Source organism: Pristis pectinata, chromosome 12, assembly GCF_009764475.1.
Source record: "Pristis pectinata isolate sPriPec2 chromosome 12, sPriPec2.1.pri, whole genome shotgun sequence".
NCBI classification, from domain to species: domain Eukaryota; kingdom Metazoa; phylum Chordata; class Chondrichthyes; order Rhinopristiformes; family Pristidae; genus Pristis; species Pristis pectinata.
This window is the reverse complement of record NC_067416.1, coordinates 19,626,902-19,653,982: the sequence shown is the minus strand read 5'-3', so window position 1 is coordinate 19,653,982 and position 27,081 is coordinate 19,626,902. Positions and strand designations below refer to the sequence as shown.

The window sequence follows — 27,081 nt, the reverse complement described above, 5'->3', positions numbered from 1 at the left end:
CAGCCACACATTCATTTGCCTATCCTCCTATTCCTATCTGTGTGTGGAACAGGAGTAATCCTGAGAATACAACCTCACAGGTCTTGCTCCTTAACCTTCTGCCTAACTCCCTGTATTCACTATGCAGGACCTTATCTCTCTTCCTGCCTATGTCGTTGGTACCAATGTGGATCACAACCTCAAGCAGCTCACCCTCCCCTTTCAGAATGTCCTGTGCCCATTCAGAAACATCCCTGATCCTGGCACCAGGGAGACAATACACCATTCTGGATTCTTGCCACATGAACACTTATCTATGCCCCTGACAATAGAGTCCCCTATCACTACTGTTCACCTAGACTTTGACCTACTTTGTGTACAACAGAGCCAGTCATGGTGCCACTGATCTAGCTGCTGCTGTTGCTTTCTGCTGAGAGGCCATACCCCCAACAGTATCCAAAGTAGTATACTTGATAGAGAGGGGAATAGCCACAGGGAAATCCTGAGCTACCTGCCTGCCCTGCCAGTGGTCACTGATCTATCTGGCAGAACTTGCAGTGTGACCACCTCCCTGAAACCTCTATCTATCACACTCTCTGCTTCCTGTATGCTCCTCAATGAGTCCAACTGCTGCTTTGTCCAATCCTTGGGGTCTGAGAGGAGCTGCAGCTAGACACACTTCCTGCAAATGTAGTTCTCCCGGATCTCCCACATTACACAGGAGGAGCATACCACTCCACTGACTGACATTTGAAGTTAGTACTGGGTTAAAAGAAAGAAAAAGGAAAGACCTTACCTTGACTTACCCTACCTTGTCACTGTATAGCCTCCTTGCTGAAGCCTCTCTGGTCAAATTCAAGCACAGAACTTTGGCCTCAAGCAACAAACAATCTGCTGGAGGAACACAGTGAGTCAACCAGCATCTGGGGGAGGAAAGGAATTGTCAACAATTCGGGTTGAAACCCTGCTGATGCAGGGTTTCGATCCAAAATGTTGACAATTCCTTTCCACCCACAAGTTCTGCTTGGCTTGCTGAGTACCTCCAGCAAATTGTTTGTTGCTCCAGATTCCAGCATCTGCAGTCTCTTGTGTATCCACTTTTACCACTAGAGCTTGCCCCCCTTTTATATTGCTGGATCTTGCTCACTAGGCCTGTTGATAGGAACAAGCAGAAGTTTACCTCTCTCAGCATTTTTAAACTTCCCTCTGTGATCTGCTGGCTAGGCCTGTCTGTTGGAACAACTCATAATCAAGTCAAAAACAAAATATCATTTCTGCAATGATGGTGCGAGGAGGATCAAAAACGAGTTCATTGGAAACAGTGTGGGGGAAAGAGCAAATTTTATTTCATAACTTGACTAACTGGAAACCATGTGGTCCATGCGATCAATGTTCATTAATATTCCCAATGAACATGTGGCTTAATGAACGAAAATGTATCATGAGAAAGTATTTTAAATAACTAATTTACCTATAATTCCATTCTTGTGGAGAACAAACTGTCTAGATGCACCATTTATTTTTAAAGCAGAGAAAGGGATGTCATATGCACATGTAAAGCCTGCACTTCCAATCATTTAAATAACCTAATCCCAAGTAAATAGGAATAATCCTATCTTGAGTGGTAAAGTATCAATCTATCAGAGTGAGGTTCAAAAGTACAGCCTAAGTGTAATGCCATATAGCCACTACAGAGATAGTAAAGGAAAATGGAAGTATTTAAAGATCAGAAATTGACAAACACGAAGTCATTGATTCAAATCATTAGAGCATGTGTAAATTTCTGTAAGATGATGTTAAATCCATAGGCTAGATATTGGTGCATATAAAAAAGATACTTGTTTTCGAAGTCTCACTCTTCAAACCATGGAATATCACCCCTATAGTTAGACAGATGATTAAAGTGATTAAAAGATAGCTTCTTGTGCTGTCCAGCTTGCAGTTTGGATACAGCATTATTTAATATCCCAGACTCTACTTGAAGTTTCTTTATCTGACCTTGAATATATTAGCAATTGCTTGTATTAAGGTTTTTGATATTTATCCTCAATACCAGGTTGATGTCCATCAAGTGAAGTCGTCCTTCCTGAGGATAATCTTCAGAATTTATTGTGCAAATCATCTGAACAAGGGAAAACATTGGAATCCTCATGCATAATACATATGCAGTGAAGTCACATAAAGTTCATAGTTATTAGTAGCTGAATATAGTTCTTTATAATAACAAGCCACAATTTGTGGTTTATGGTAACTGATGACAATGGGACAGGACTATTTTGCAAATGAATAAAATGTTCCTTCATAAAGATATAGCAATATTTACTTCAGCTGAGCAAAAATATTCTTCTTAATCTTTGAAAAAAAATATCTTGTACTTGAGGTTATCGCATAAAATCGAGGAAAACAGGGATGCTGTGTCGATGGGATTCACAGAGGCAGACCAATATGTTTAGACATTTATATGGTTTGCCAACAAAAGGCTGCTTAAATGGAATCTGCAGGCAGGATATCCTCTGAACAGTTGCTCATACAATTAGATGATTCTTTCAAAAGTTAAAAAAAAGTTAACCCTCCTGGAAAATATTGCATGGATCCTTTTTTATCCTTTCTCAAGTTCGGAAATTTCTATTAAAATCCTGAAAGCACCTAATTTAATATGTTCGATGTTTGTCCGTTTTTCTTTCACAGTGCCATCATTAGAGATGCAGACATTTAGGCCACCCCCGCATCTTGCATCAGAAAGAACCATTGTGTTCTCAAACTCATTAACTAAGATAAAGGCTTCCTTGTAAAACTGGATCAGTTCACTCGTTAAGGAATCAACAGGTCTTTTTGAAATGAATACCACTTTTTGTTTGCAGAATATTTCTAGTTGATGTTATCACACAGAATCTAAAAGGCTGCATTATTCTCTAAATTTATTCATCTGAAAATTATTTATTAAAATCTTCAGCTTTCAGTTTAAGGAAAATTTTCTAAAGATGGTAAGCAGCCTTAAAATATAATGCAAGTTGAGTTCAGCTTTGAAACCTTGGCCTCAGTTTGCTGAACTATAGACGATTTCTATGATTTGAATTTTCTTTTTCAAACTCTAAGCCATGCGATAAAAAACCAAGGTTCTGATAAGATTTATAAAGCATGTGAATTGCACCAGAAGACAAACTTTAACTTTCTGAGTGTCCTGGTCTCTCCACTTGTTTAGTATCATTTGTTTCCAAGTTCTTGGAAAGGTAGTAGTGATCTCTAAAGACACAAAAGTTTTGTTTTTCATCTTGGCAGGTTACAGAAGGTTGGTAAGAATTTGGGTCTTTTGGCCAACTCGCCACTCTGCATATTATCGGTCTTTTATGAAAATCCCAATTAAATAAAATATATTAATGTGCTTGAGAGTTACTTGTTCCATTCACAAGTGAACAGCAGGTTTGTTTAATCAAAGGGGAAGTGAACATTTTCAAGGCTGATTACATGGTTCCATTTTCCCAAGTTGCTTGAACTGGATGAAGAGGATGTACATATACAACTAGCTTCTATCTAACCTTATATATGCTGCCAGGATGGATTTGGGGACCTCTAATCTTTTCCAATATGTCCATGATAACTCCTTTCTGGCAGAGTTGAAGAGAAGAGAAACTGATAACTTAAAGAGACCATCATTGCCAGGTGAAAAGTCAAAATTGCTTTCCATGTGAAAATTAATTCAATACATTAATAACTTTGAAAAAAAGGAAAAAGTCCTGATAATTTATGGCAGAAGCATTAATTCCAACATTCTCTGTTCTTAGTTAACATTCCCAGCTTTTGGTGATTTTATATATCAATGCTTGAGGTTGCCGACCAAGGGTCCCCATCCAAAATATTAATTGATCTCTGGGAGTACATTGGCATGCTGTGTGTTTTTAGTACTCTGTTTTAGTTAAAGGCTTCTCATTTTTTCACTAGGCACTTTTGAAGTTGAATTACTTTACTATTCAAGTTTAAAGTTTCAACAAAAAGAAAATTCACAACAGCTTTTCAGATAGCCTTTTATCAAAAGAAAACTCACAAAGGGAGAGAGGATACTACATCCCCTCTAAAATGAAATTCCCAGATCAAACAATCGTGATTTAAACATCGTTGTTCAAAATGTTCAATGATTTCTAATTGTTTTACTTGGTTTCTTCAAGATACTGGAAAAAGAAGCGCAAAGGTCACATAAACAGGCATTGTCAGTCCAGCCACTAACAGAATCTGAAAAAAAGCAAAAGGATCATTAATTTTCTTTGACATAGATATGTATACTGTTAAGACAGAAATATGTAAGCAATTTTTACATTGTTTTGCAATGCACAACCTGCCTTCCTGCATTATGAAGCCCAAACATTTTTATGCAGAACCAGACAGGTATGGATAGAATATGTGCTTAGATCTGTGACATCATATTAAAGACTTTGTGTATCATAACACAATAGGGCAATGCCATCAACAAAACCTCCTACTGTTACAGTAACACCGTTCACATTAACATTAGCAGCAAGCCAAAGATCCACTGAAAAGAGATCTCCCTTAGCACTGGTTAAAAAAAAGTTAGGCTTATATCTGTTATGAAGGTTTACACAGGAGGTGTGAGTAGTCAAAGAATAACTTAAAAACAGCTTGGAGCAATTACAACAAAAGATCTATTGATATTCCTACACCTGGTTTACTATTTCATATCCTTTGATCCCTGGTGAATGATTAACATTGAAATTTAGCTGACAATGACTGCATCTATAGTACTACATAATGGATTATTAATTTGTTAATTTTAATAAATATGTTACATTTTGGCAGCTGTTGCGAGGTAATAAAAGATCATTGTAAATGACGTTAAAATAATGACCTACCTGGCTTTGGCAGGACATTTTGGTAACACCGAATTTCTGGCATAAGTTACCAGTTGTAAAGACTTGCCATTCATCGTCCATCTGTGTCTGTACTAGGATTTCATATTTCACTTCACGTTCCTGTCTTAAGCTGAAAGCATTGCGTTCAGTAATTCCAAAAGGTATATTTGAGTCTGCATGATTTAATCTCTGGAATAACAATGTAACCAAGAGTTCTATATATTAGTGGAGGATTGGTGATTATTGACATTATTTAATTAAATTATTTAATCGTATTATTTAATACCAGATTTGAAATTTTTTTAGCACTTTCTTGATTGCCTTATTTTACTGCCTAAACTGTTTCAGGTCACGACTGAATAAAAATGGCAGACAAAAGATATGGAAAAGAAAAGGGGAATGAGGACATGGAATTCACTTTCTACCAGCACTGGTGAGATACCCATTTCTCTGTATTTGATGAAAATACAGATACAGGGGGTTTCACGGTGTCTGTTTTCTAACTTTCCCTAGTTCTGATGAAAATTATCTGAAACATTCACTTTGGTTTTCTCTCTCAAGGTGACCTGCTGAGTATCTCCAACATTGTCTATTTTTGTTTCAACAAAGTGATTTTGTAATTATTTTTTGGCCCAATGTTTATAGGGATTGTGAGAAGAGAATATGTTGGCAGAATATAGTATTAATGGTAGGACTCTTGGCAGTGTGGAGGATCAAAGGGATCTTGGGGTCCGAGACCATAGGATGCTCAAAGCAGCTGCGCAGGTTGACTCTGTAGTTAAGAAGGCATATGGTGTATTGTCCTTCATCAATCGTGGAATTGAATTTAGGAGCCGAGAGATATTGTTGCAGCTATATAGGTCCCTGGTCAGACCCCACTTGGAGTATTGTGCTCAGTTCTGGTCGCCTCACTACAGGAAAGATGTGGAAGCCATAGAGAGGGTGCAGAGGAGATTTACAAGGATGCTGCCTGGAATGCAGAGCATGCCTTATGAAAGCAGGTTGAGGGAACTCAGCCATTTCTCCCTGGAGAGACGGAGGATGAGGGGGGATCTGATTGAGGTGTATAAGATGATAAGAGGTATTGATAGGGTAGATAGTCAGAGGCTTTTCCCCAGGGCTGAATTGGTGGCCACAAGAGGACATAGGTTTAAGGTGCTAGGGAGTAGATATAGAGGAGATGTCAGGGGTAAGTTTTTTACTCAGAGAGTGGTGAGTGCATGGAATGGGCTGGCGGAAACGGTGATAGAGGCTGATATGATAGGGTCTTTCAAGAGACTGTTAGATAGGTACATGGAGCTGAGTAAAATGGAGGACTATGGGTAAGCCTAGTAATTTCTAGGGTAGGGACATGTTCGGCACAGCTTTGTGGGCTGAAAGGCCTGAACTGTGCTGTAATTGTTCTATGTTCTATGTTCTAATGAAGGAGTATACCTGTTGTAGACGTGAATCTGGAAATCCCCAGCATCCAGAAGTCCAGGCTATCAGAATGAAAGGAGCTCATTATCATCATCCTAATTCCGTTTCCCACCCAGCATTTGGCTGGAGATTCAGCATGTCACCGAACACTCTGACAAACTTCTACAGATATACCGTTGAAAGTATCCCAACTGGCTGCATCATAGTCTGGTATGGCAGTTCGAATGCGCAAGAATGTTAGAAGCTGCAGAGGGTAGTGGACTCAGTTTCAATACATCACGGGCACATCCCTCCCCACCATTGGTAGTATCTACATGAGGCACTGCCTCAAGAAGGCAACAGCTATAATCAAAGATCCCCACCATCTGGGCCATGCCATCTTCACGCAGCTACCATCAGGCAGGAGGTACAGAAGCCTGAAGTGCAACACCACCAGGTTCAAGAACAGCTACTTCCCTTCAACCATTCGGTTCTTGAACCAACCTGCACAACCCTAATCGCTACCTCAGTATAGCAACGCTATGACCACTTTGATCACTTTGCAGTACAATGAACATTAACTTTTTTGTTCTAATCGTGTTCCTTCTTGTAAAAATTGTGTATAAATTATGTTTAAGTTATGATTTTCTTGTGAATGCTGCTTATCTGATATGTGCCTGTGATGCTGCTGCAAGTTTTACATTGCACCTGTGCATACACGTACTTGTGCATTTGAAAATAAACTCAACTTTGACTTTGACCTTGACTTAGATTGACTGGCTGCTGACTGTTTAGGAGAGCAAGCAATGATCTTTAGGAATGGTCCTTGCCAAAATGGAAAAGACTGGGAATTAGTAGGCAGGCTCAATGTATGATAAACAGGACAGAGGGGGGGGAGACAAGTTAGAGCAAAAATGGGTGTTCAGATTGGCAACTGAAAGAGAGAGTAGAGGATAGCATGAGGTTGAAAGGAGATATGTATTACAGCAATTGGGAACAAAAATTTAGGGTGAGGGGTTGGACTGATAGTTTTAGCTCCATAGTGGCAGCAAGCAGAGCTTGCTATCTGTAGAAAATTTGTTTTGAGATGGAATAGAACACACCTGCTCTCTCTGAGTCACATGTAATTCTGTAAGAACCACCTGAATGTTTGATCAGGCTGCTTCCATTCCCTTTAAGGTTCTGAGTTTTCCAACATTAGGGAAATATGACTAACTGGCACTAAATTTATAAAAACTTTCTTTAAAATATAAAAAAGCAGATATGAAAGATAAATACTCTGAATATTCAACTAATGCTAATTAATTGAACAAATTGAACCAGAGAACACATATTTTCCACTAACCTACATAATAAATGCAAATGTTACACATGCCCAACAATTAGTACAATTATGTTGACAGATGTAATTTTACATGTACTCGGTTTGATCTTTCTGTAACTCAATTTAGTGAAGTTCTACAATTATACACAATGGTGGCCACTTTTTTTTTCTTGCTATTCTGTTACATATTTGCAGATATCAGCTAGCTGCTCTTGACTTTCAGATTTCATTCTTCTGTGAATTGCAAACATCTGTGCCAAAATAAATATTCAATATAGATATTAAAGATATCTAGTAACTAGAACAAAGGCGTATTGTGTCCATGCAATTGTAGTCAAACATTTTAAAAAAGGGCTTTAAAGTAAAAAGTGGACATGTTACATGTATGGGAAAAGCTATAGAATTAATACAAAGTTCAAGGCTATAGAATAAAGCAGAATATATCAGGAACATACGGAGATCTAGAAATCGCAGTGCACCCATTTAAAGACATTTTCCATGATCATTACTTGGAATGCCAATGATCATTTCAGTGAGCATTCACAAATTTCAGTATGCAACAGGCTGAAGGTGTAAGGCATAACCAAACAGCCATTACACACATGTGCTATTGCAACAGACAAAATGCTGGAGCAGCTCAGCAGGCCTGGCAGCATTTATGGAGGGAAATGAACAGTCAACCTGTCCTGATAAAGGGTCTTGGCCCAAAACATCAATGTTCATTTCCCCTCATAGATGCTGCCTGACTCATTGATTTCCTCCAGCATTTTGCGTGTTGCTCCAGATTTCCAGCAACTGCAGTCTCTCTTGTGCCACACATGCTGTTGAATGGACAAAGGAAAATTCTGCAGCCTGACCTGGTGGTAGGAGTGGGGGGTAGTTAGGGAGAAAACAAGTGTGGTGGTTAGTTCACATTCAAGTACGAGCAGACCAGAGGTACTACATCAAAGGACTATTTGTGCTTGGTTGGTGAAAGACGCGAAGTGAGTCAGCTGGCTGGGAATTGACAGAAGAAGTGGGGATCAGCATTACCATTGGGGAGCTCAGGGGGCACAAATTGGGGATTGCAGAGTAGTGATATGGAGGTTTTAGGACCAGGAGCAAGATTGTTCCATAGGACAATGTTGTCTATTTTCTCTGAAAAATTAGAAATGGTCATTATCACATTTCACTTTGGGAAAACTCCATTTTCAATTAATGAGTGTAAAAATGAAAAGCAATGCTTAATTGAATGTCCTTCTCCTTGTTGAATACAAATGAAAAGTATTCATTTAGGACCTTGCCCACATCACCTAACTCCACAAATAGATTTCCCCTTTTGGTCCTTGAGGAGACCCAATCTTTCCATGGTTACCCTCTTGCTCCTGATGTACTTATAGAATGTCTTGGATTCTCCATAATCTTACTTGCTTAGTATATTCCCCTTTATGCCCTCCTATTTTTTTTCTTAAGTTATCTCCTACACACTTTATATTCATCAAGATATTCCCTTGATCCCAGTTGCTTATACCTGCCATATGTTTCCTTTTATTTCCTGATTAAACTTTCAATATCCTTTGTCATCCAAGGTTCCCTTATCTTGCCATTTTTTGCCTTTCACCCTCACTGGAACATTCTGGCCCTAAACTTTTACTAACTCTCTTTTAAAAGACTCCCACTCGTCAGCTGTTGTTTTACCTGCAAGCACCTACTCCCAATCTCCTTTCACCAGGTCCTCTCTTATATTATTGAAACTAGCCTTCCCCAGTTCAAAACTTGAACTTCAGGACCAACCTTATTCCTTCTGGTAACTACCTTGAAACTTATGGAATTATGCTCACTGTTCCCGAAGTGTTCTTCCACTGACACTTCCAACACCTACCCAGTCTTATTTCCTAAGATAAAGCTCAGCACTGCTCCATCTCCAGTTGGACTCTACGTATTGTCCCAAAAAACTTTCTTGGATACTCTTAACAAATTCTGCCCCATCTAAGCCCCTTGCAATAAGGCAATGCCAATTGATATTGGGAAAGTTAAAATCCCTCATTACTATAACAATATTATATGGTTATAGTAACCATATAACTATACCCCTTCCTGCGATTTGTTTACATATCTGTTCCTCTAATTCCCACTGACTATTGGAAGGCCTACAGTATAATCCCAGCGAAATTATTTCCCCTCGTTTATTCATAGAGTTTACTCATTTGGCTTTGTTTTACAATCCTTCTGGGATATCCTCTCTAACAACTGCTGTTATATTCTCCCCAATCAGTAGTGTGATTCCCTTCGTCTTTTGCATTCTCCTCTGTCATGTCTGAAACTTTTATACCCTGAAACAATAAGCTGCCAGATCTGCCCTTCCCTCAGCCGTGTTTCTATCATTGCAATAACATCATAATTCCAAGTGCTAATCCATGACCTAAGCTCATCTGATTATCTGTGACATTCCTGCCATTAAAGTAAATGCAGTTGAGTCTGCCAGCACTCTCTGCCTCTGTTTGCACTGGACTTGCTTGATTTATCCTTTACATTTTTCTTCCCACCTGCTGCACTGCTAATACGCTTCCACCACCACACCCCCCTCTTTAAATCCTCCTGAGTCACAGGAACAAACTTCCCTGCAAGGATATTAGTGTCCCTTCAGTTTAGGTGCAACCCATCCTTCTTGCACAGGTCTCACCTATCCCAGAAGTGATCCCATGGTCCATGTTCCTAAAGCTGTCCCTTCTGCACTAGCTCTCTAGCTATGCATTCATCTGTCCTATCCTCCTAGTTCTACCCTCACAAGCATGTGGCACAGAGAGTAATCCTGAGATTATGACCCTAGTGGTCCTGCTTTTAAAACTTCTGCCTAACTCCCTAAACACATTTTGCAGGACCCCATCCCTCTTTCTACTTATTAATATGTACCACAATCTCTGCCTGTTCTCACTGACTCTTCAGGCATACCAGACCCTCCACTACTGAATCCCCCACCACTACTGTACACTTGGACTCCTCCCTACCCTGCTGTGCAGCAGAACCAAACATGCAGCTGCTGCTGTTGCTTTCCTCTGAGAGATCATCTTTCCCCAGTGGTATCCAAAACTGTATTCCTGTTTGATTGGGAATGACCACTACCTACCTGCAGTTACTTCCCTTCCTTGAGTCATCCATCTCCTTTCTTATTGTACCTGTATTATGACCAACTCGCTCAACATACGATCTACGTTTTCCGTGATGCAGCTGCTCCACAGTGAGTCCATCCATAGCTCCAAATGCTCTGTATGTCTGACAGGAGTTGCAGCGGGACACATTTCCTCCAGGTATAGTCACCAGGGACACTAGAAATGTCCCTGACCGCCCACATCCTACAAGAGGAGCATACCACTGCCATATCTTTATCCTCAGTTCCTTTTACAAAGGAGAAAAAAAATCAAACAATCCTCACCTGGTTACTACTCAACCCCTTCACTGAAGCCCAGCACTCATCAAAGCCCACACTTTGACCTCAAAGGCAGCTCTTGGACCCCACAGCCCCTCATAAAATGTTTATTCCACCACTTCCAGCAAAAGAGCACCTCACTCATTAGGATTAATGTGAACTGTTATTTTAAGAGGTCAAGAGGTTGGGAGATGATGCAGGTCAAATTGTCACATTTCCTGTGCCTCCTGAACTTAGGCAAGACTAGCCATATAATCGTGCTGATTGGTGCATGATTCCTTGGATGTTGTGTGCTTATGAAAATCAGTACTCCATAGACATGGAAGAAACTGGCAAGGCTGCTCTCTAAAATGCTACTTTACACAGGGTTTTATGCACTTCAGAATTTCTAGCCCAATATTTTTCAAATGTTGAGTCATTCGTAAATGTCAGAGTGCAAAGGGATCTTAGTGTGCTGGTTCATGAAATCAGAAAAAAGCAAGTTGTTATTAGTGCAATTGGTACGTTGCCCTTTATTGCAAAGGGGTTGGAGTACAAGAGTAAGAATGTCTTGCTGCAATTTTGCAGGGCTTTGGTAAGACCACATCCTGGAGTATAGTGCATAGTTTTGTTTTCTGTACGTAAGGAAGGCTGTATTTGCCATGGAGCTGTTGAAATATAGTTTCACTAGATTGGTTCTCACAAAGAGCAGGTTGTCCTCAGGAAACAATATGATTATTCTATTCTCACTAGAATTTAGAAGAATGAGAGGTGATCTCTTGAAACATACCTGATTCTAAGAGGAGTTTACCTTGTAGATGCTGAGAGGTTGCTTACTCAGTTTGGAATATGTAGAATGAGGGCATAGTCTCATGATAAGGAGTTGGCCGATTAGGACTAAGATGAAGAGAAAATATGAATTCTCCGCCCTGGAGGCATTGAACATATTCAAGAGCTTGACAGATGTTTGCACACTTAAGGAATCAACAGACATGAGAACTGGACAGAAAAGTGGACGAGAGATGCAGGCACAGCCGTGAACCTTTTGAATAGTGAAGTGGTCATTTGCTTTACTCCAGCTTCTACTTCTTATGTTCTTATGTCTTAAACCTTTCAGCATTTAGGAACCAAGGGAATGAAATTGGTCCCTGATGGCTTAATACAAAACTGTGATACTGATCTTTCTGTTACACTTAAATGTACAAATTATATATGTAAAACAAAAACAACCTGAATTTGAGTGTATGTCACCTATTATTGTTGAACAGATTCAGTCACCTGAGTACCAGAGAGAACACATACTCTCTTAAACCCATGGGAGAGATTTGACAGAGAAATACAATCTGGTAATGAAGAATTCCACTGGGGACACATATGTGTGTGCCTTTCCTACTATGTTTAAAATAAATTAATTCTATTAAAACTTCCTTACAATTTTGATGAATGTAATCAACTCATGTTGCACAAGCCTTTTGGTGTTACTTGTTGATGTGTGCTACTTTAATTCTTCCTTAGCTGAAGGAGTAGTTCTGGTGGGAGTTGAACAATCATCTGATAATTTGCACAGTGATCAGAAAATCCATGAACCGCTGTGATGCTTTTACCTGAACCAGGAGTTTCCTTTTCACTGTCAGCTAATGGTTTTCAGTGGGCTTCAGAATCATTTGTACAGGCTGCATTTTAATGTGATATTCACGCCAATATGGGCCCAAACTATGTGTCTTTTTGTGGGATATGGTCAGTGGCCAACATCGATTCCAAGGCCACAGACTGCCATGCTTTCTTGACTGTATTTACCTGCTACCCTGCCTCCTGCAAGGATGCTTCCTTTGTCTCCATTCTATCAGGTGCCTCTGAGTTATCTTTGTTCTTTCTGAACCATGGCTTTACCTCTTCCATAGTTGACAGAGTCTATTTTCTGCAGCTATGCTCTCATCCGCTCTCCTCCTGGTCAGAACTAGGATGGAATTTCCCTGGTCCCATCCACTCTGCCTGCATCCACATTCAGTGGGTCATCTTTCACGTTTTCTGCCACCTGCAACAAGATTCCAGCACCAGACACATCTTCCTCTCCACTCACTTTTCAGCGTTCCAATGTACATGACTCCCTTGGCAACCCTTCCGTCTTCATCTTTCTTTTCACCTCTTCCCATCCCACCATCCAGGGAACCAAACACTTTTTCCAAGTGAAGCAGTGATTCACTTACATTTCTTCCAATCTCATTTGTTGCTCACAATGTGATCTCCTCCACTTGTAGAAATCGATTGACTGCTTTGTGGAGCACTTGCATTCAGTCCACAGACCTGCCCCTGAGCTTCCTGTTGCTTATCACTTTAATTTTCCATCCCACTCCCACTCCAACCCATCTGTCTGTGGCCTCCTGAACTGTTATAATGAGACCCAATGTAAGTTAGAGCAACAGCACCCTGTTTTCTGTTTGGGCATGTTGCAGTCTTCTAGACTCAATAGTGAACGCAATAGCTTCAGGTAACATGCTTTCTCTGTATGTATCAGAACTGCCCTGTTCTGCCATAGGTCATCCATCTATAATATTAGCTGAGCACTGCTAGGCAATCCCTAAAGCTTTTGCAGCATGCACATTGCTTTGTTTGTGTTTTCTCACTTCAACCGGTCTATCTCGCAGCTCTTTGTTCTTGTTCTTTGTTCTTGTCCTCTCTGTAACTGCCCTCATTAATCTATCAACCAGTTTACTTCTTTGGCACACTAGCCTCACCCTGTCAGAGATATTCCCTTTGTTCTGTACGTCCTTCCCCCACCCTCTCTGCAACTTAAAACCAATTTGTTTTCTCCCCCAGTTCTACGAAGAGGCCTTTGATCTGAAACATTAACTCTGTTTCTCCTTCCACAATCGATGACTGGCCTGTTGAGTGTTCCAGCATTTTCTGTTTTTATTTCAGACTTCTAGCAATTGCAGTTATTTTTTTTCATTTTCATGAGTGCTAGCTGGCTACACAGGTGCCTTGCATGGCCATAAGTTGCATTACAGTTAAGGCCACTGTGCATTCACTCTAATTGTAAAATCTTTCAATGGTCGTGCATATGGAGACAAGTATTTCATCAACCTAGGTCTCATATTGCATCATGCTCCATTGAAAAATTGCCCTAGTTATTTCATGGTGAGATTCAGTAAGGGTGTTCAGCATGATTGATCTCTCCAGTTGGATTCTTCTATAACCCAAGCCAAGTTTTCAATATTTCATAGTGCTCATTAGTGCTTAGGTGAAAAAGTATAGGATGATAATCAACTCATTATAATATTCACTTTTGCATATCTAGGCAAGTGGTTCCTTCTGGACGGATTGAAGAAAATGATCGATATGTAGGCTTACAGTGCTTTTCAGGTATCCCTCAGGGATCACTAAATTCTTTCTCTGGAAAGAAAGCAGAAGATAGATTGAGTGTGAAACCACACTGATCATATTATCATCCTATACCACAATGTTCACTTTTGCAAGGTGTTTATGAAATGATTTTACAAATCAAAGGACTGTTGATTACATACCAGAACTTCAACGCACTTGTTGGATCTCAATAATCCAAATATCTCTGAATTCTCCAATAATTCACCCGTTCTTCTCTGGAACATATTGAATTGTATGGTATACTATTTATTCTATATTTTGGCTCTGACTATGTGCTAGTTTCGCCTTTTTGGTAAAAGAGTTGTGGTGATTGAGGCCAGTGTAGTTTGTATGTAGAAATTCCTTCTTATAGTATATTCTCTTCTCTGTCATAGTCTCCTTATCAAGGTTTCTCCATCAGTGCAAGTACAATTTCTTTATCTTTAACCTGCTGCTTTCCTTCCTGTTCATGCTCCTACCTTGTGCTGTGGGTGTTGCACAACCTCTTCCAGAATTACTGCCAGCTTCTTTAATTTGACAGGAAGTTCTGTCATTCGGTGTCAAATTGCCAATTAGTTGCCTTGCTTGTGTATTTTCAGTGTGTTCTGCCCTCATCCAAATCTATTTATGATGCTTCATCTCAGTGCTAATCAGTTTATTCAGGATTTGGTCTGTTCAGTTAAAAATTGGCAAACATTGTGACACATTAAATATATTAACTGCATAAGAACCATTTAAATTCATACTGTGGACATATTATGATTGGTTACTATTTTTCATCACCAATAAGAAAATCACATTATCTAGAATCAAACTCTTTGAAGATACACATTCCTGATATTTTATTAAAATCTCATCAACTTCAAAGAATGGGAAGTAATTGTAATTTTTTAAAGAGAGGAATATATAGGCCAACAAATGTAATGATATTTTCCTCCATGAAATGCAACAGTGGGACAGTCAACTAAAAGATGAGAATCAGCAATCGTAACCCAGATTATACATTAAAAGCATACACCAGGTTAGTTAAAGTGTTTTGTCATCAATGCATTATAATAGCTTGGTACAGTGTATTCAGAACTGACATTTGACTAACTTTGCTGTTAATAAGCAACTTGGATTACAAATTCAATTAACTTTTTTTTTTGCTTAGGCATAACTATGCATAACTTATCTCTGTTTGCTTAGGAACTGCATCCACCTTTTCTGCAGTTGCTTCAAAAACAATGTTTGTACTGTTCTAAAATATTGGGTAAGCTACCCACTGTTACTGTTGGCTTCACTTGGTCACCTGTGAGGATTCATGATTGGTTGGGAGATTGTAGGTGCCAAGAACACTCTTGAAAAGAAGCTTAGCAACTTATTATTGCTTCTAGTAAGATAGCAAACTGTGTGCCCTTAAAACCTAGTCCATGTCTGAATGCTGAAAATCTATTTTTGCACATATACTTACTTAGTTTTTGCATGCTATTATAATTAGAGGATAATGATTCATTCAATGATTTAATATTTTAGGACAAATATCTTCTATCTTGGAATTAATTAATCATTGGAATTCATAATCTCCAGTGGGCAGATGATCTTTATTGTTTTGAAGACCATGGTCCTTCTCCTGTACCCAGATGTTGCTGTTAACTGTTGAAGCTAGAACTAATGTGTTTCTCTACCAGAGACAGTGGTCCACCAGGGACTACAATGTCTTGTAAATCTGTACACTCAGGTAAAGCTCTGCTTCATTTTGCAACCATTAATCTTATGGCTATGGAGGAGATTACACACTATAGCCTCATTAGAAGTTCAAAATTGTTTACTTAGAACCTATCTGCACCTGAGATCCTCCACAGGGGACATCTACCAGATCAGCCAATCTGCAATACAGCTTGGAGTTTTCCCTTTAGATGGATTCATTCATATGCCAAACAAATAATGGATCAACACCCATCACCTACGTTAGCTCGACAGAAGCAACAGCTGAATGGGCATGAAATTTTCACCAGCTGATTAGAGTTCTTGAGTGTTCTCATGGGGAATTTCATCTCGTATAAAGACTGTGGCTAATATTAACAGGAAAATGATTCTATTGAATTAATAGTCAAGTGGCATGTGACTGCAATAACATCAATACCTTTAACCTAGAAGTAGCAACGATTTATTAGTTTGAAGGAGTCATAGAGTCATATAGTATGGAAACAGGCCTTTCAGCCCAAATAGTTCATGCCAACCAAGATACCCCATCCAAACTAGTCCCATTTGCCAGCATTTGGCCCATAACCTTCTAAACCTTTCCAATCCATGTATCTGTCCAACTGTCTTTTAAAGTTGAGAGACTGGTAGATGGCTCTTCGAAGAACAGAAATATCTTCTGTAGGCATGGGCCATTGGACCCCATAGTTGCTTGCAATTCCTGAGTAATTCACTCATCAGCCATACATCATGAAGTTCTAGCACAACGAAGGAGAGTTTTCTCTATCGCCATGGACATCCCCTTTAAATGGGGCCTATGCAGTCCATGTTTAAATTGTGATTCTTTTTCCTAAGCAAGGATCATGAGTTTATAAGGAATTTCCAATTGAATGGCTTCATAAGTTGTTGTATTAACCTTTTGTGAGGACATTTATACATGACTGCTTTATTTGGGTTTATGCGCAAACACAGGCTACTTCTGACTATATTGTTTCTGGGATATATCATTCATTTGCGTGGTTCTACTCTCTTATGCAAAAGACTCAATTATCAAGTTTAGTATAATAATGGATATAAATAATGTGCTGGCATAGATTGACTCTCACAGATGTAGGCGCACTGTGACTTAACAATCTAATAGTTGAAGTTCCTTGAGATACGCAGAAAATTTGTCCATATATTCCTGTCAGTAATGTTGGCATGGTAAATTATGTAAATTGCAGCATAATATCTGTATGAATGGGGTCCTTTCGGGTACCAAATATTCTCTTTTGAACTTTTAATACAAGTTATTAACAATTCCATCTCTTTATTAAACATACTCTCCTACAATCTCACCTTCCTTTTCGCACCTTTTACCTACCCTTCTTTTTCCCTTGGATAGGTCGGCTAATAACATTATTTATTTGCAAATAAACATGAAATGAATGGAAATTTATGAAACTTAATACACCCAATGCCCTAAACTATGGCACTATTGTTAAAAAATATGGGGAGAAGTCTTTTCTCCCAACAAACTTCTTATCTCCACAGAACTATCAGGAGTCAGTCATGCAAAGGTACTCCCTGATTCCAAATGCTGTCAGACAAATTCCAGAAAATTTATCAAGCTTTACGATCTAACTTATGGACCATGACCATTTGCTTGATCAATGATATAATAATCGCCCGTCTCCAGCAGCTCATGTTCAGTAGATCACCTCAGTGCATATTCACCCCCATATTCTTGAATGTGTTTTCTAAACAGATATTTATACAAATTAGTGCAGTTCCACACAATCAACTACTATCAATGGAAATGTTCCATATATCTTAATATTTCAGAATGTTTTCTGCTGCCAAGTGTGATCTAAGAGTACCGAACTTTGAGTTATATCTGTCTATTCTCTGCTCAGATTCCAAAATATTTCCACTCCCATTTATTAAATACTAAATAGAGAAAATAAAATTAGAAATATGTCAAGGCACAACTTGTTCAGCATGGACCAGATGGGCCAAAGGGACTGTTTTCATGCTGTATGAATCTATGACTTTAACTCCTTCAGTAGAAATAAATAGTGTTATCTACTGCCACAGTGGTATTTTTGATCTGGCAGCAAAGACTGTACCATAGGACTGGTGCCAAATTTGAAATTATTATCTGAGGTTGTCAGAGGCACTGTTAACAGCTTTTGTGAAAATCCTAATCATTTCATTGCTGATGATTCTTCACTGGATTACCTTGCATTTTGGCTGCATATGAAACTAAAGTCACAATGAAGATCAATTGATCATGTATGTCCAAAATGCTACATGCTGGCCAATGATTCCAAGGACAATTATAATGGATGAAATTGTGCAGTGGAGTGGATTAGGTGTAGTAGAAATATGGTTGGTTCTCTTATTATCATATTGGTTTATTTCATAGAAGCAGCTAGTTTGTCTTTACATTAAACTAATCCAATCCTGCAGTTTCCAAGATAAAGGTGCTGTGAGAGAAACTTTTCTAATGCAATTCTAGTGACTTGCTAACTAAAAGAATGCGAGTTTCTTTACCTGCATGTAGAAAACTATAACTGGAACCCTTTTTCTCCTGAATGGCTTTGAGTTCAAAATAAAATCCACAGTAGGAAATCATTTCTGAATGGTACCATGGTTCCTGTTTATGCATAAGAATTAAAAACAAATTGATGCTTGATGTTAAAGGATGTGAATTATTTCATGCTGCATCAAAGTATCATAAACCATGGACGACTTCAGTGTATTTTAATATACAAACGCTTTTTAGTCCTATTATCAAGTTATAAGTACTTATACCATCAAGCCAAATTTCAAGTCATACTTGCTTGCATACAGTTAGAAAATGAAAATGCTATCCCGTTGCTTAAAGCTCCCAAATAACAGCTGCATCTAATACTGGCAACAAATATGTCAAGGGGCTTTAAAAGACAGATTCCCAACCACAACAAAATTATGAACAAAGCACTTCTACTTTGAATGCAGCAGGTGCATATAAGCATACATGAATGAGTTATACCATGTGGCTTTGACACATAGTTGTACCCAACAGTGCTGTTTAGTTGAGAGTTACTACTTTCAATGAAGCATGGTTCTGTTTATTGCTTTCCATCTGTTTATTTGCTTTTCCAACACAAAGGAACCTTAGGACACTATAAATGCTGATTTTTTGTGACATTCAAGTAACTCAGCAGAGGTGGAACTTAATGGCCCAGTTTTCCACTGATGCATTAACGTGGGGGATTGTTCCAGATATGGCACAAGGTCAGGACTTGCTGCCCACGGTCCCTGCCTACCAGCATTATTTTCCAGATCCAGAGGGCTGGAAGAGGAGGCCATCTGCATCCAACAGGCATCAGTAGGACAAAGCAGGTTCTGAGTAGTGAGCAGGCCTCAGACATTGTATTCTTGAGGCCCACCACCAGAACTCCCTGACAGCTGGCAAGGGTATTTTTCAACAGTTTTTAAACATTTGATAGTCAGAGGCATTTAAAAATTATTCAAATATATTTAAATAATTAAAAAGAATTGTTAATTGAATTAAGAATAAGCAAATGTAATTAAAATACTTTAAATTGTAACAATTAATTAAAAGCATTAAAATAAAATGTCAAGCCTGTAGCTCCACTTACATTTTTCTACAGGGTCAAATATATCGTGTTTCAGTACCTACTCCACCCACTGTGGCACAATGCTGGGAGGCCTGAGTGCCATGTCCACACCAGATCCTTCAGACATTACAGCTGCATCACTTGATTCAATACTGTGTCTAGGGGCGGAGTGAACAGTGATGTATACTGGCATATGCCCTCCAACTTATCCCGACATATAAATTTGACTGAGTATGCACAAAATTTCCAATATTGATTGAGCAACAAATGACCGTCAGCCAGACTTCTCGTTGGAAACTCAGTTATCAATCAGCACAGTTCAGTCCTCATAAGGAACAAGCATTTAATAGAGGTTCCAACAGAAATCCTTCAGTTCTCATTTCCGGTTGAATTGCTTCAAGTTTTCATTCATTAAAGAACATTAGGAAAGGAACAGAAGTAGGCTAATTGGTCTTGTGATGCTGTTCCACCATGGCTGATCTCCAGCTACTCTTCCCACACTATCTCCAGATCCCTTGATCATCTTTAGTTACCATCAGGTGCTCCAGAGCTCTGATTGACTTTTTCTGTGCCTCAACAGCTCTGCACGATAGATTGTCTGAGGAACTGTAGTTTTCACAGGTTACAGATTCAGCAGGATTCCAGGGTTTTTGCTAAAATTAGGCTGTCTAAAGTTTGGAAGGCTAATCTCGAGGACTGTTTCACTACCCATTTAAAACACTGGGTGTAAATGGGTAAGGTTCAAGTCCTGGAATACTTGAATTCAGACCCTTCCTGAAACCATTAGGAATGGGTAGAAGAGGCTAGAAACAGACTCATTTTTATTACTCTGACTTCTACAAGAGAGATACACATAATGATCCTTCAAGTGGTAGTTTCAGTCTTCCAGTTCAACGGACATATTGCTGCATTATTTTTGTATAGGTCAGTGAATTACTGTTATCCTTGAGTACCTTAAGTCTTATCTTGGATTGACCTGATGAATCACAAACCTATTTATAATTTCCCTGGAGGAATACTTCCCTGCCTCAATCATCTGATTTCTTAGATTATTTTAAGTTACGGGGTATTTTCCTGCCATTTGACTCAGAATATCACAAAGGAATTTGGACTGACTAAACAAAATGAACTTCCTCAATTGCCTAGAGAAGTCAGATTCAATCCATTTCCAGCACCTGCAAGGAATAATGCACTCCTTCCATATGGATTAGATTAACAGGTAGGAAAACTAATGTTGTTCTGCTAACATTATTTACATGGAGATGTGAGTTGCAACCCATTGTGTTTTGTTCCATATCCTGTTCTTGATTCTGGCCAGACAGCCAAGAAAGATCACTTGGATTCTGCTAAATCAGATTTGACCCTGGACAGTAGATTTCACATGTTCACTCTGTATAAAGCAGGTAAATCTACAGCGATTGTTTTATCAACTCCTTCCTCTGCTTGTATCAGTGCCTTCTGATCAATGATATAAAAATATCAAAATGTGTGTGAGGATTTGGTTTACCATATGCACTATACAAGTGAGAATGATAAAAGCCCAATTCAGTTCATAATTGTAATACCATTCTGCAATTAATAAAATGAATTATAATGTATCTGCAGTATGATTCTACATTAAAAATTATGGTCTAACATTCAATTGTGTAGCACATAAGAATTGCATTTTGGAATGAAAACAATCACTAAATAAGATCCGAACCTTAAAGCACACAGAACACATAGTGAAAATGTGGATCTCAGTTTAATACATGTAACATGCACAAGCACAAAAGATAATAGGCATGCAGAATGGACATCACTTGTTGTACATTATATATTTGGCACTGCTGCTACCATATTGAACTGCACATCCTCTACAAGGAAACCATCTGGGTCACATAATAGGAAGCAGGCCCTGATTGAAAAGAAACTTGTGTGTGATTTCAAAGGGACACAAATTACCCACATTTTTAATGAGAATTCCTTTACATCATAACTGATCAACTGAAGCAGCAAGGACAGAACAGATTGCCAGTTGTTATTCAGGAGAGGCCTTCTTTATTTTTTGGGATTCGTAGCACTCCAACCTTTCTGTCTAGCCCTAACACCATGACCTCATTTCATCGGTCAAGAAGTGAGGTATCTGTAGTTCTTGGGTCCAACTTGTCACTCCTCCAACCAATTCAATGCAATCTATGCAAATGGAGTGGAGCACCACCACCTTAAGTGGTTGAGGTGTGACATACATGAGTGGCCATGTCTCTAGAAATTGCCAAAGTTACTCTGCACAACTGCAGTTAAGATCCTTATTTATGTCATCGATATAGGTAAAATCTTGGACAATGAGGGCAAAAATCAGTCCCCATCAGTTATGGAACAAACTGCCATGGATAAACCCATTTCAGCATTTGTTTCAAGCATGACTGAGTTTCTAGAGTGAACTCAATTGTTATTATAAGAGCAAATTATGTGATAATGCAATAGTACTTTTAAATTTCTAGCTCACTTAACTGCCAAAGTGAACTTATTGTCCACATAGAAATCATCCAAATCTATTTTCATTAAGTAAAAATCAGGTGATTTTCTTTCACAGATAGCCAAATCACACTGCCACATGTAAAATAACCAAGTTTATAATGTTAGGTAGAGTGGTGGAGACAAAAAGGGCAAAATAGTTGTTGAGTGAAAGTAGAACTACTTATAACACATTACGGAAAAAAACTCATTACATTAGAAATTATAAGATAGGCCTTAAATGATCAAAAGGCTTTATCTTGCACATGTCAGGGTGAAAGGGTAGGGGTCACTGGAGAAAAGGGAAGGGACAAAAGTTTGAGCATTGATGAGTTGAGGATTGCAGTAATCAAGACCTGGGTGTTGGTCTGGAGATTAATGAGGCTGGGGGTTGGGGTGGGTTGTCCATCAACTTGGAGACAGGTGCCAGTATTGACTTGAAAAACATTGGTCAGGCTGTAGTAGATCAATGTGATGGAGGAGGAATGGTGGTAAGGGGCATACTGGGGAGGGGGGGAGGTGGTGTTCCAGGGAACATGTTGAAGATTGATGGGAGGGAGGGTTGAGGTCACATCTAATGGTGATGGGGAGGGGGGGTTGGAATGAGAGCTGCCATAAAAGGCATATTACTTAAGATCTCTCAAAGATGGTTTTCTTTCTTCAGACTCCATGGACTGGGACCCTGGTCCACTTTAACTAATAATGGATCAAGCATTTAGAAGTTTTTGTGAAGTTCACTTCTGAATGAGTGGTTCACTTTTGCACAAGTTCTATTCAGGACCTGGAAGGAAAATCATGGACTGTCATACCCAGAATATGTCCAAGATTTTCCTATATAATTTTTTTTGTGGGAATTGAATCAAGTAACACACAAAAATTGTGCAAAGCAGGCTAATTCCTAGTAATTATTCCAAATACAGATGGATGATCTTATAAAGTAACTGCACATTTTTAATTGCAAAAAAAATTAATATAAGGCATAAAGCTTCAAACTTCCCCAAAAATTCTTGTGTATTTCTGATCTTAAGGATAGCATCTAATTGATAGCTGGATTTGCCCTTCGGGCAATTGAATGTCAGACTTGATTTTGTATAAATATTGTCATGTATTGTGTGAAAATAAGATTGATTGCAACAAAATAATCACCTTGAGTTCAGATAACAATAACCACTCAAGTCTCATTTTTCCAGTTTGTGATATCTGAACTGCTCAGACAACTTTCTTAACAATGTTCCCATCGGTATTATTGTGTACATAATAGTCCTTGAAAATTAGTACAGTTGATGTAAGTAATTCAACTACAACTTTGAAAATCATTATCAAATGGGATTGTTATAACAAGGCATTATATGGCTACAGGGTCAAAACTCCAGGAAAAGGGTGGTATAGTATTGCCACAATAAATTATGTTAAGTTTTATTCTATGTGATAGAAGCATGCAGTAATGGCAGTTCTGGTGCTCACATCACGGTTGAATGGATGGAGATCTGTGTGTGTGTGGGTCCTTGATTACCATGCTCTGATGGATACATAACTTTTAATGATTAGAAAGGACTGAAAGCAATCTAAGGTTTCATACAGTGAAAATTTAACTGTTTCCATACACACTGACTACAGTCATTGAGCATCACTAACCAAAGCCTATTGCTCAGTAAGATATATTTTTTGGGTGCTATGAGTTCCCTCTGTGATGCAAGATGACATCCAGAGCACATATAGACTTGTATGCAAAACCCATCACAAAATCATAACATCAAACAGTAAGTGACACTGATTTAACACCAGCTATGGCTCAGTGCTCCAGATGACACTTACCTTGAACAGTTAAACTAGCATTAAGTGAAAGAAAGGACCTTCACTAGAGCTATTTGAAAGGATCATTGGCAACTTACAGGTTAACTTGTGGTTGTTTTCCTCTGACTTGCCAAAATTCCATATATTTTTTGTTGTTTTTCATAATTGTTATAAGTTTCCAAAACCTACAAGGAGTGGTGAAGCTAATGCCATCAAAGCTGACATCAAGGCTTCTGCACAAATTGGCTGCTCCCAGTTTGGGAGCAGCTGTTGGCCTTCCTTTTGGAATGGAGCATGAGCAGAATAATGAACGAAGGTTATACAGAGCAAGGGAGTGAGAGAGAGGAGAAAAGACTTTCGAAAGGAGACCATATTCACTAGGAATGTTTACGAAAACCTCCTATCTGAAAGCGAGATTAAAATATTATCATATTTGATAGTTACAGCCACAACACAGGTCCCAATCCCATCAATGGAGGAACAGAATTAAGGTTTCAGGTCAAAGACCTTTGTTTACTTTAACTTTTATTGTTATTTAAACCTCAGATGATATTTTGTTTGAAAAACCTAAATTCCAGGAAAAATAGAATTTTTTCAGGAATGTGCATAACTAGTGATAGTCTTGATTGTGTAACTAATGTTTATACCTCTGTCATGATGAAACCAAATCGGATTGCTTCAGAGGGAAAGTATTTCACACATGGCATGTCTCCACCATGTTGTAGCTGTAACATGAATGAAAACATTCAGATCTTACAATATGGTCTTTCACAATATCGCTATAAGTAATTCTTTGATTTCTTTCAAAGTATTGTACAATCATCCCAGGCACATTCCCATTCTTCCGACATAGATGATTAGAAAAAATTGTAAAACATAAGTTGTAGCTGGACAATTAATGTTACCAATAATAAAATTTGAAGATAATTTGAGATTCAAATTGTCATTTTCATGTATTAATCTCCAAAAGAAAACTTATATCTTTGCTACATTACAGCTGCTCAGTAATCCTATCCATGCTTTTCCTGACTTATCCGTGTGTTTCCTGACTTCTTAAATGCCGCAGTTTTATTTTTAAGATTATATTCCCTTGCTCTGGTTTTCCAATCCAGAGGAAACAGCTTCACTGCTTCTATCATATCAAATCCTTTAACCAACTTAAGCACCTTGACTAGAACATCTGTCAACTTTTTCATTGAGGAACTACAGGATATGTTTTGCCGCCTGATATCACAACACAACCTTTTAAGCCTTGGAACCATTTTGGTTAATCTACACTGCACCCACTCCAAAGCTATTGCAGTGGAACACCATTAACTCAGCATGCATGGGAGTTTAGTGGTGCCAGATTGCCAGATTTTCCAGACTACAGAATGATATCTCAATTAATACTCTAACACCCTTTTAATTCGCTTTTTTTAAAGATATTACCGAGTTCAGTAGATTCATAAATTTTCTAATGAACCCAGTAGGTTTCAAGGAAGCACGGGAAACAGAACTAGGTGAGTTGCAAGGGAGTGTGGGGAATAGGACCCTGGGTCAGTATAAAAGCAATGTGGGAACTGGGGTCCTGATATGTTAGAAGGAGCACTGGAACTGTTGACCCTGGTGTGTTGGAGAAAGCACAGGAACCAGGTCCTCAATTTGTTAGAGGGAGCACAGGAACCAGCACCCAGTGAACCAGATGTTGAACCATCAGAATTTCCAATCGGATAGCTATTTATCAGAGTCTTACTGTATTTCCAGGCCTCAGTCTGGTGTCCAATAGTGAACACAATATCTCAGTCAAGGCCTGACCAAGGCTTTGAACTAATGAAGAATTAGTTCTCCATTTTTGATTTCTAAGACACTAAAAAGCCAATATTTTATTCATCTTTTTGATTTCTTTTTCCTATTTTGCACCAGATTTCAGTGATTTGTTTACACAGGTACTTAAATCACTTTTCTCTCTATTGTTCTTAGTTTCCTACCTTCAAGACAATACTTGCATATATTTGCGTATATATTCATGATAGAATCATGACCAGCTAAAAGCTTTGAACCATTCCTTACTATGATTATTTTTTTGATAATCAATATATTGACTCACTGCATAATAGTTGTGGGTGACAACTTGCAACAAAATGGCCTGTGGCAACAAATCGATCTGCTGTAGCTCCTCAATCTGTCGAGCTGATGAAGAGGAAATAGAACAAATATCAATAATCAAGCACCTATTAATGCTGAGTCAAACCATTTTAATAGCTCTGGATATGAATCATTTCCTTAATGAAATTCCTGTGTTACTTAGGTGCATTGCATTTTTGAGGCTTGACTGTGGTTGCACTTGAAGGAAAGTCAGTCACGTTTTGCATGTAGAATACTTTGTGACTTGCTTATAATCCTATTTCCTACATTGTACTGAAACAAATTCATACTGGTGCTAGAAGCATGGTGACACTGCGGGCTGCCCCCAGAACACTCTATGCAAAAAGATGCATTTCACTGTGTGTTTTGATGTACATGTGACTAATAAAGATATCTTATCTTATCTTACTTCTGTGTGGAGTTTGCATGTTCTCCCTGTGACCATGTGGGTTTCCCCCAGTTGCTTGGGTTTCCTCCCACTTCCCAAAGACATGTTGGTTGTTAGGTTTATTGGCTACTGTAAATTGCCCCAAGTGCAGGTGGGTGGTGAATGAAATGGGTGGTGTTAATATATATTTGTGAGAGAACAGGTAATACAGAAATAAATGGGGGATTGATCAGATTGCTTTGAGGGGTATATTGGACTTGATGAGCAAAATGGTCTTCCGTGTTGCAAGGAAATGTGCGGACACAGGTGCTGTGGCATCAGTCAAATTATTTTGCAACCATTTGCAATCATTTTTAATGGAAAAGGATCATTCACTGTTGCCGCGTGTAGATAAGTGACAGAATCTGAGGGAGTTGTTGGGAATGTTGGGGAAATAAGTTACCAAGAAAATTAGGGAGGGAATGGGATTGCTCTGTGAGCAACAGAGTGACAATAAAATATGACTGGTTTGGAGAGCCCAAAGGTGGCAAATGTAATTATCACATTGAAGGAGGACAAATAAGGCCAAGGAACACACGATAACTGGTGAGATACTAAGAAGCTTGGAGGTACATCAGGGTGTTACAGTGCATGTCTATTTGCCTATATTACTGAGGCAATATGGGCAAATAGAC

The 27,081-nt window shown here is 38.8% G+C and overlaps 1 protein-coding gene across 1 annotated transcript in view; it reads right to left on the bottom strand.

Moving 5' to 3' along the window:
* Positions 1-4,137: 4,137 nt before the first annotated feature.
* Positions 4,138-27,081, bottom strand: part of btbd16 (BTB (POZ) domain containing 16) — a 74,414-nt gene continuing 51,470 nt past the window's right edge. Inside the window, exons 12-15 of the mRNA XM_052027732.1 lie at positions 25,982-26,064; positions 24,540-24,617; positions 4,842-5,030; positions 4,138-4,206 (exon numbers count right to left, since the gene is read on the bottom strand). Coding sequence (XP_051883692.1) covers positions 4,138-4,206; positions 4,842-5,030; positions 24,540-24,617; positions 25,982-26,064 — 419 coding nt within the window. The remainder of the gene's footprint in view (positions 4,207-4,841; positions 5,031-24,539; positions 24,618-25,981; positions 26,065-27,081) is intronic.